The 11,116-nt window shown below is 46.9% G+C and overlaps 1 protein-coding gene across 1 annotated transcript; it reads left to right on the top strand.

The window, feature by feature from the left end:
- Window positions 1–7,793: 7,793 nt before the first annotated feature.
- Window positions 7,794–8,645, top strand: LOC140218587 (uncharacterized). Its single transcript, XM_072288391.1, has one exon. It carries the CDS (start codon window positions 7,794–7,796, stop codon window positions 8,643–8,645), a length of 852 nt encoding a protein of 283 aa, XP_072144492.1.
- The last annotated feature ends 2,471 nt before the right edge of the window (window positions 8,646–11,116 follow it).

Below are 11,116 nucleotides of genomic sequence, written 5' to 3' on the forward strand. Positions count from 1 at the left end.
TGCCTTGATGCGTTTCCTTTCTTTAACGCTGCGAGCCCGGTACTTTCCAGTAACGAACGGCACGCGCGTTATCAGCACAGAACAGTTTACACCCTTTGGAGTGCCCCTTCTGATAACGCGCGTGCCGTTCGTTACTGGAATGTTCCGGGCTCGCAGCGTTAAAGAAAGGAAGCGCATCAAGGCAGATAACGATAATTGTTGTGTGGCAGAAGGGGCAAGCCAAAGGGTGTAACTTTGCCTAAGAGTGTACCATCACTTGCTTCCCGCCGGATCATCTCTCCTCTCTGTTTGCTTCACACCTTTTATTACCATCCACATTCCAGGCATTCCCTATTAAATCCAACCTTACGTACATCCTCTCGCTTAAGCCACAGTCGTACCAAGCAAACATTACCACCCGATCGTCTGCCATGAACACTTCATTCTTCCCCGACGCAATAACCCATTGGAACCATCTCCCAGAAGATACTGATACGTGTACTTGTTCGGCTTTATCGGGCGACACGTTTCACCGCCTATCAAACGTTATCGCACAGCGCAGGACGCGCCTGCATGTATCGGAAGTTTCTGGAATGTTGTCCATGCTTCCATCCGCTCTCTGTGACCAAACCTTGTGTAATCTGATCGCATGTGCGCGCGACGTGAATAATGTAGAATTTTGTGGAAGGCACGCGCGTCCCAGCGATTACTCCGGAACACTCGACGACTGATGTATAAAAGCCGACGCGCTTGAGCCGCTGCTCAGATTTACGATGCTCGCCGACTGTGTTCGCCGTAATCGTTGTGCTTGAAGTGTAGCCTGTCTTTGTGGGCACAGGTTCGTCCAATAAAAGCAAGTTTTGTCTTTCACAGTATTGCTACTGTGTTCTTTAACTTCACTACCACGTGACAATATGGTGTCATGCACTGACCGTAAATTTTATTACCGATCCCACCTACCCTTACTCTAACTCAGTATTGCCCTTTTTTCACAATTGTTCCTGGCTTGTTTTGTTTATTGTTGTTTCTTTACTGTTCTGTACATTTGTTCTAATATTGTCACAAGGATTAAAGCCCTCTTTTATGTAATGCCTCCATGCCTTTAAGGTGGAAATAAATGAAATAAATGAAATTAAATAAATAATGTTAATCATAGGACTACTCCTGCGAATAAATTTCACAACTCGACAGTAGCGGCAGGAAACGCGTACTTGCATTCTGAGGTATGGAACTGAAAACATGAAAAGTTCAGATTATGCTGGGACATTCTTACTCGCCTTTCTAGGGATATACCAATCATAGTTAAAATTTGTAGCCCGTGTTACCATGAGCATGTGCAAAACCTTCAGTTTGTTTTCTTTTCGTTTTGAGCGCGCTTAGGTTGAATGACAAAACATTCCAAAGAGCCCCCATGTGTTTATTATAACAATGACGTACAAACTATTTCTTTTTCTTTCTTAAAATATTTTTTTTGTTTATTGGGGACAAGTAGGCGGTCAAGCTCAATATCTTCAAAATTGATCTATAAACACCACTTAAGTGTAGCCGTAAGTATATTTTGTACTGTTGACATACCTGGCTTCAGAAAGCAGCAGCGCGAGTTGCTCTGAAAATTGATGTCACTGCCGCACCATACACTTGCATGCAGTCAACACACTTTCCTGCGTGCCTTCCCGGAAGCCCTGTAGTGCAGTTGACAGTTCAGAATTTCTTTAAAGTAAATCACCCAGCACACAAAATGACGTCTCTTTTTTTTACTATGGCGTTATCAGCCAAGCATGTTTTCTATGAATATCAACACGCACCTTCGCGGGTGGTATAGACTCATCGCCTGGAAAGCGTTCAAGCCTAATGCATTGGTAAACAGTCGTCGCGCTCCAATCGTTACAAGTAGAAGCATACGAGCATCTTTGTTCACTTCAACATGCCGCAGTACAGAATAAATACTTTCAAATCCACGAAGGGAGAAAAAGTACGCATGCTCACGGCAAGTTACTCCAAGCAGTGGTATAATTCTTTTTTTTTTACACGAGAGCTATAATGAACGAGAATAAATTACTGCTACTTTTTGTATAAGTGTTGTCTGTCGAGGTAGAACACACTTCGTGCGGCTCCTTTAGGAGAATCGGACGCTTCCTTGCATTTCCAAGCAAGGAATTACTTTGGCAACCTGAAAGGCCATTCGAGATCTTCTAGAGCATCTGAAGGCGACAGACTTGAGTGCTCGGCTTTAGATATGCGGTTCCTGGCTTTGTGTATGTGAAAGTGCGTTCGAGATTCCTGTCTTCTCGCTCTATTTCTTTCACTCCACGCTCCCCCTCTCCGCGTGTAGGGGTAGCAAACTGGGCAAAGTCTCATTAAGCCTCCTGCCTTTCCTTCTCATATTCTCTCTCGTGTCAGTGTTAGCAGTGAGTGTTTTGCCACCTAAGGTGCATTAGTCCGAGTAATGAAACCATTCCGCGATTTTTCTTTTGTCGCCTTCATATTGATCACATTTATTACTTCCAAGTCCAGCCAGATGACTTCGCTGATGGAAAGCGTAATTAATGTTATAAGTCGGCCATCAACTATTGTAGCTGTACTCTATTCATCAGTTGATGAGCGACTAGTGGCAAAGTTTCTACGAAACAGTTCTGTCCCAGTAAGTGTCTGGAGCATTCCAATTAACAGCGGGCTGTCCAAAAGATTTGCTAGCCACGTTGCACCAGCAGTTTACATACCGGCCCAAGCCTTAGTGCTTATACCACAGCATGATAACCTGCCAGCTAGCATATTCCAGGAAGTAACCCACTTCGAAAAGTTTTATTCGAATGTTCACTGGATTTTTGCAGTACAAAAGCACGAAAACGTCCTCGAGAAACTTGCCAACCACTCATGCCAAGTAATTACCGTGAGCGAATCCGAAATTACCGCACATTTTGGCGACTATAAGCACTGCAACACGAGTCAACGTCGGGTGCACCAAAGTGCAGAGACACTTTCAATAGGTAGCGCAGCTTCTGCCCTAAAGTATCCAAAGAACGCGAAAATAGAATACGCCGTTTTTGATCAGCGGAACAACTTCGGCAACGGCTTGTACGGTCCGAAGCCGCGCATGGTAATTAAAGCGTACCGAGCCCTCAACAATACTTTAATTGAGCGATGGAACAAGAACGACAGCGATTCGTTGCTGCTGGACCGACGCGTAGACGTCATCTTAGGCACGCGTAATGTGTACTGCTGGTCCCGCTGCTTCTTCTACCCCTACGCCCTTTACGTACCCAACGCTGCCCGCACCCTCGTCAAGCGTTCGGGTCCCTTGGTCCCGTCGTTCGCTAGCACTTGGCAGTCGTTCTTTCATATTCCAATAATATTGACTCCTGCTGTGGTGATAATCCTTTTGGCAGCGCAAGTCCACCACCGGTTCTCACCAAACGCAGCTCCGTCTCTGTCGGGCGTGATCGCTTTCCTCGTAAGCACTTACCTTGGCCGCAGTCCACCTCCGGAAATGAACTCAATCGCCCTGTCTAGTAAAATTATGATGGCTTCTTGGATGGTGGCTATGCTCTTCTTAATCAATTTCATTCAGACAGAGGTTACTTCGTCTCGCACTGTACCGGAATATTCGAGTGATATTCGGGACACGGAGGAGTTTATCTCACGGCTAAATTCTGGCGCAAGGCGTCTCTGCGTGAATGCTGCCACGCGTAACATCATTCGAAGAGTATCCGAAGGTGCGGCAACAGCATCCTACTTACAGTCACTGAACAGACTCCTGGAACAATGTGCGCCACGCTGCACGACGCACAACTTTTGGCGAGACTGCGCTCCGAAAATTCGTAGAGGTACGCATGTCGGCATCATTATGTCTTCTGCATTCCTGTTGGGCCTTGCGGAGAAGCAGGAGCTTGTGCCTGGGTCGGACACGTTATTGACCTCTATTATGCTTTCTCCCGCCCATGGCAGCTTCCCACTGAGGTGAGTGAATATTTTATGTAGTCTGTAAAAGGAGGGGGGTGGGCTATCTGTTTGCTCTGATTCACTCACAGACCCCTATGATGGAAACGACTATGATGCGACTGCCTGAACACCTAAACTATTTTTGATGCTGTAGTGTCGGCAGGCTTTTAAAGACTGTAAAAAGCATGTGGATCGTGTACTTTTTCACGCATATATTGACTCCGCAGGTGCTGAGTGAGATGACCTGCAACAGAACCTAAGGCACAGTGCCGTTTTTACGACAGAGCACATACTCTGTTCATGCCATTGACCTTATTATACATGTTTTCTCTACATTTGGTAGGGCAAATATAAGAAAAGATTTGTATTGGAACGAACTTCTCCGATCTGTAGTTGCTTAATTTTGTCGTAAACCAACAACCTCAAGAATTCTCGCTAATTCTTTCGATGTCAAAATGCCTACGAGTTTACTCTGCGCAAATGTTAAAGAAGGTGCCCAGCGAACGCTCTCGCATTTAATATTGCTGGCTTATTTGTTGAAATCTTTCTTGGTACTGAACCAAGAATCTCCTTCAATAAGTTGATGAGACTGAACTTGCTGTATAGCACAAGCTGTCACTTCAAAGAGTGGACTGTAGACCAAACGTACTCGTTAAAATCTAGTTTCAGCAAAGGTTTCCTTAAACGTTTCAAATAAATACTGTGGAGATAGACACACCAATCATTTACTCGTATTGTATTATTCTTATGCTTACGCTTATAACTGAGTTCTTTTTTACCATTAGTCATTATTGTTCTAGTAATAGCTCTTCATACTCCCTCTTTAATTTTACAAATTTCTCTTTTACAATATTGAACCAACAAACATCTTGACAAATGTTCTCATGCTATGGTTTCTTTTCTTATTGTGTAATCGCAGACGCCAGCACCGACGGTTAGTGACTGCCCTGCTCGAGTCCGGACTTCTTGATGCGGATTCTAGCACACACATCCGCCAGCGCAAGATCAGCGCTTTTTCTGTCGACATGCCATTCCGCGATTGTGTGCTCGTCTATTTAGCCGGATGTGGCTTTTCCTCGCTGACGTTAGTTATTGAAATAGCCTATCGGCTCTTCATGCAAACGATCCGGTGGCACTAAAGGCAATCTACAGACTGCGAATAAAATGACCTCTCAGAAAAATATTATCAAATATGAAACTTTCCTTGATCCGGCATCCTTGTCAACATAAACATCATCTGAAGACTGGAACCGTTTTGTCTCGTCTTTTAGTCAGTCAAGGCTGTCACAGAAGCTCCATCCACATGATTGCATTACAAGGGGATGTCACGGCAAGAAATTTAAGAGACCGGCTCGTAGGCTAGGTCAAGGAACAGAACTCAAAGACAAGAATTTCCGAGGCGCTGTAACGTGCCCATACTGTTCATTCCACAGCATCGCGGAGTATCCCCTTGCGCTGCCTGCCGAAATGGGCCAGAAGATTTTTGAGAAATAAACGACTTTAGTGCACTTAAATGATGACTTTGGCTGTATACTCATTTATTGCAACCCAAGGCGTTCTTAAAAGACACGTACTTGCGACACACACGGCGCCATCCTCGTTCGCTATAGTACTGCTTCCTTTTGGCTCCGAAATACATGAACAGAAGCGACCAGTCTCGTAGTTCACATGGTTCACAAGAACGCACACCAGTTTCCATGTGACATTGCCACGTGATATGGCGGCGGACAAAGTTCCCTGCTGTAAAGTGCCTAACGATGCAGTACCAGCAGTTCGATCTCTATAGTCGTGAGCAAAATCTTGTTTTTCTCTACGATATGACGAGCTTGAAGCAGAACACGAGGACGCGGTCCGACAAGACTGGCACAATGAAAAGTATGAAGGCTCAGACCAACGAACGCAGTGAGCCCAGATTTGAGGTTTTATCTCTTAGAAGGACATAGAAGTTAAGCATTAGGCAAAGTCAGATCGATAGAATATTCGATAGAATCCCGCTTGCGGAAGATGGTATTCATTATCCGCATATTATTCTGTTCTGCAAAGTCTACTAATAACACTCCCCTCTTATTCCTAGAACCTATGCCACATTCGCCCACTGACTTGTCTCCAGCCTGTTTCTTGCCTACCCTCACATTGAAGTCGTCCATCTGTAGAGTGTATTTTGTTTTCACTTTACCCATCGCCGATTCCACGTCTTCATAGAAGCTTTCGACTTCCTGGTCATCATGACCGGATGTAGGGGCGTAGAGCTGTACGACCTTCAATTTGTACCTGTTATTAAGTTTGACAACAAGACCTGCCACCCTCTCGTTAATGCTATAGAATTCCTTTATGTTACCAGATACATCCTTATTAATCAGGAATCCGACTCCTAGTTCTCGTCTCTCCGCTAAGCCCCGGTAGCACAGGACGTGCCCGCTTTTTAGCACTGTATATGCTGCATTTGTCCTCCTATCTTCATTGAGCCCTATTATATCCCATTTACTGCCCTCTAATTCCTCCAATAACACTGCTAGGGTTGCCTCACTAGATACCGTTGTAATGTTATGCGTTGCCAGGTACAGATTCCGATCGAGTTGCACGTATCCGCGTTTAAACGCTACCCCCAGCCTTAGTCTGTGCAGAAGACTGACACAGCTGCGTTGAATTTTCGGTGGTAACCTAAATTTCATGGTAGAGTCTAATCTCTGGAGTCCTCTGTGGCGATTATCCGGATTGTCCCAGTGCTTCTCTTTCGATTTTCGGAGGACACTGGAGAGGAGTCAGTTGGCGTCCGCTCTTGTAAAAGGAATTGCAAGCAGTGACTCTAGTTCTTCGAGTGCTTTCTTCGCCTTGGTATCGACCAGTTCGTTGTCGTGTATGCCACAGTGACTGGGAATCCACTGAAATCTGATATGGTTGCCGTTTTCTTGCGCTAAAGTGTAGAGCTCGGCAGTTTGAAGCGCCAACACTCTGTAAGCGCTTTCTTTCAACACCACTCTAATTAATTGCAGAGCCTTATTTTGCGTCACTGAAGACTGTCCATGCTTGAGGACGCTGTCGCGAGATATATTGAACGGCCTATCGATTGTCACTAGTTCCGTAGATGTTGTAGTGTTCTTGTTACACAGACGAAACTGTTGAATGATTTGATGCGCAGGCACGACGAAAGCCGCACCAGACGCATACTGCGAGACCGATCCGCCAGTATACACATTCGCCGAGGAGTCATATTCTTTCGACATATATTCAAGTGTTAAATGTCTGAGGCCGACGGTAGCTGTTCGCGATTTTTTCTTAAGGTGAACAAAATTGATCTGCTATCAGGCACGCATTCCCGCCCCCCCCCCCCCCCCCTCGCCTGGGGTTGCCGGGCTCCTCCCTCCTCACCACCGAAATTAGGCGCCATACACTTCCTCAACCCCTCCTCCCCACGTCTACGCCACCGCTCCGCGCCCACATTCCTAAAGCGCCGCCAAATGAATCTTGAGACGTGACAGCGATTCGGCGGTCAACACTGGGTTGCGGTTACAGTATTATTATGGCCGAGGCGTGGAAGCGATCGCTGATCGGGCTAAGGGGGAGGACACTGTGGCATAATCATCGTTGCTGTGTTATCGTGTTTAGTTCTTGTCATGCCACGGCCCTTGATGCGATGCCCTGCGCATGCGTCACATGCACACATATGTATATATACTACGGAGCAATAAAGGCGGGGGTTCATTCCCGTTCGTGTTCAAGACGGTGTCGTTTGTCGTGGAAACACGACATGGTGTCAGAAGTGGTCTTCGCAAATTGGGTGGAACCACGGGCGACGTGAGAAGATACCGGTATGGCTGACCTCCATCGTTGGCGTCCTCGGCTCGGACACGATAACGGAACAAGAGCTTCGAGCCATGGTGCGAGCGGAAAGTGGTATTTCGTGCCAGCTCCTTCCGGTACAGCCACCAACGAGCTTCAACTTTGACAAGGCGTCAGAGTGGCCGGCGTGGGTGCAAGAATTCGATGATTATCGATTTGCCTCCGGCCTTAATGAGCGAACTCAAGAGGCTCAGGTACGCACGCTGCTGTATACCATGGGGCGGCAGGCACGCAACGTATTCAAGACCTTTGAGCTGTCGGAAGAACATTCAAAGGATTATGAAGTGGTGAAAAAACGTTTCGACGCCTACTTCATACCCACACGCAATTTGGTCTACGAAAGGGCGTGTTTTCATCGTCGCCACCAAGTTTCAGGCGAATCGGTGGACCAGTATGTAACGGCCGTACATACTTTGGCAGATAAATGTGACTATGGCGTGATGAAAGAACGGATGATCCTCGACCGTTTCATGGTTGGACTACTTGACACAAAGTTGTCCGAGGCCCTACAGATGGACGCTGCACTGACTCTGAAAACGGCACTGACAAAGGCAAGGATGAAGGAAGCGGTACAGCAACAACAGGAACTTCACAGCAGTCCATACCACCAACCAGCCAGCGTAGAGGTCGACGGAATTCATCAACGAGCAAGCCGGGGACGTCCAGAGGACCAATGGGCCAAAGAAGACGTCCGAAAGTGTGCGGCTTGTGGCAGGGCCTGTCATTTGACCTCATCGTGCCCTGAAAGAGGGGGCAATCTGCTTCAGGTGCCAACGACGGGGACATTTCGCCGCGGTCTGCCCACAAAAGCAGAACTTCACGATCGCAGAAGCAAGCGCATCCGAGGTAGATTTGTGCAGTGTCCTCCGGACAGCTACATTGAGTGAGCAAACAGAGTGTGCCATCTATTTTGTTGGGACTTTAGCTGGTACAATTGCAAGAGCTCGTTTTGTTCAGGTCGCTATTAATGGGGTCACAGTGTCCGCTAAGATTGACACAGGTGCAGAGGTAAACGTTGTTCCAGCATCGTTTCCTGGCGCACCAAAGACTCTAGAGCGTTCCAACGTAACCTTAAAAGGACCAGGCAATGGAGTGTTAGATCTGAAAGGACAGTTCACTGCAGATATTCTGTGGAAATGATGTTTGGTTAGGCAGGGCATTTTCGTCATTAACTCTGTGAGTAATGTCATTTTAGGCTTGCCAGCTATCGAAGCTTTGGGAATAGGGAAATTTGTAGACGAAATTTTGATCCACCAAGCTGTGCAAACGTGCTTCTTTTTTGTTCTCTGGTTTGGGTACCATGAAAGGAGAATACTGCATTAATGTCAAAGCAGACGTGGTGCCCTAGGCGATTTACACCGCTCGTCGTATACCCATTCCGCTGAGGGACGGCGTGAAACGCGAGCTAGAAGAAATGGAAAAGAACGGCGTCATTCGTAATGTCGAAGGGCCAACCGAGTGGTGTGCTGGCATAGTGCCCGTCCTGAAGCCGCCCGGGCAAGTGCGAATATGTGTTGACCTAACTCAACTCAATAGGTGGGTGAAACGTGAGCGATTTGTGCTCCCCACTGTTGAGACACTCGGGTTACTAAGCGGAGCAGCCGTAATTTCTAAACTTGACGCGAACTCGGGATTCCATCAAGTAAACCTAAGCAAGGATTGTCGGCTATTGACCACGTTTATTACTCCCTTTGGACATTAGTGCTTTGAACGCCTGCCGTTTGGCATAACCTCTGCTCCTGAATATTTTCAAAGGAAAATGTGTGAAATTCTTGATGGAATGCCGGGGGTCGTAAACTTAATGGACGATGTGTTAGTCTTTGGTTCTTCACAGAAACGGCATGATGAGCGATTGTTTCAGACTTTAGAACGCTTGACAGAAGTCGACATAACTTCGAATCGTGAAAAATGTCAGTTCAGTGTAAAAGAGCTGCTTTTTGGGATGCCGAGTGAGCAAAGATGGCATACTGCCGGATCCTGCAAAAGCTGTAGTGATCACTGGTATGAAGCCGCCTGAAAATGTTGCCGCTGTGCAGAGATTCCTTGGTCTTGCAAATCATTGCTCGCGGTTTATTCCAGACTTAGCTGAGAAGACTGCGCCGTTACGTCAGTTGCTGCACAAGCACAGTGAGTGGATTTGGGCTGCGCCTCACCAGATCGTGTTTGACAGCATAAAACGTGCTATCTGTTCTGATAAGTGTATGGCAAAGTTTGATCCACGGAATCAAACCACTCTTTCTGCAGACGCGTCGTCGTACGGTTTAGGTGCAGTTTTACTTCAGGTACAACCAAACAAAGAGAGACGGCCAGTTATATTTGTTTCAAGATCACTGGCTCCAACAGAAATGTGCTACGCGCAAATTGAAAAGGTGACCCTAGCTCTAACATGGGCGACTGAGCGTCTGGAAAGTTATGTGCGTGGACTACACATAACGCTGGAGACGGATCACAAACCCCTAGTGACTTTGCTAGGAAAAACTCCCCTAGATTTGCTACCGCCGCGCATTCAGAGATTCCGAATGCGTCTGATGCGATTCAGTTTTGATGTCGAATATGTTCCTGGGAAAAATTTGGAAATTGCTGATGCACTTTCTAGAGCGCCAGTGTGAGAGCAAAAAACCAAGGACTCCTTTTCTGTGGATGAAGTGAACTCGTTTGTTACTGGTGCGTTATCCGAGTTGGGTGAATCGTATCACTTTAGACTGGTCGCCGCAGAGCAGGCAAAGGACGAGACCTGCCGTACGTTGTGCCGTTACCTTCGTGAAGGCTGGCCGGGCCCAACTTCACTATTAGCGTTATGAGGCCATATTGGCAGTATCGCGATATATTGAGCGTGTGTAAAGGGGTTCTCATACATGGCACTCGCCTCGTTGTGCCGCTCTCGCTCCAGAATACAATGTTAAGTCTGCTTCACGAAGGTCATCAAAACATTGCGAGATGCAGGGCAAGAGCACGGGAGTCTGTTTGGTGGCCGGGCTTGAGCTCTCAACTTGCTTCTTTGGTTGTCAATTGCCGCGTGTGTTCGCAGTTCCGAGGACAGCCGAGTGAACCAATGATCCCAACCCAGACACCTATTCGACCTTGGCAAAGGGTCGCAGCAGATATCTTCCATCTCAACGGCCATAACAATTTGCTCTTAGTGGATTTTCTATCTCAATTTCCAGAATTGTGTTTACTGGAATCGCTCACCAGCACTAATGTTGCTGGTCACGTCAAAGACGTCTTCGTTAGGCACTGTGTACCCGACGTGCTTCTCACGGGTAACGGTGCTCAATTAGTCAGTGGAGAATTTAAGCAGTTCGCGAAGGCCTATGGATTCAAAGGAGTTACGTGTAGCCCTAGGTACCCGCAGGCAAAC

Source organism: Dermacentor andersoni, chromosome 5, assembly GCF_023375885.2.
Source record: "Dermacentor andersoni chromosome 5, qqDerAnde1_hic_scaffold, whole genome shotgun sequence".
NCBI classification, from domain to species: domain Eukaryota; kingdom Metazoa; phylum Arthropoda; class Arachnida; order Ixodida; family Ixodidae; genus Dermacentor; species Dermacentor andersoni.

Bases quoted from the DNA above. Each gene is read 5' to 3' on its own strand.
- LOC140218587 (XM_072288391.1), top strand. From the start codon at position 7,794: ATGGTGCGAGCGGAAAGTGGTATTTCGTGCCAGCTCCTTCCGGTACAG.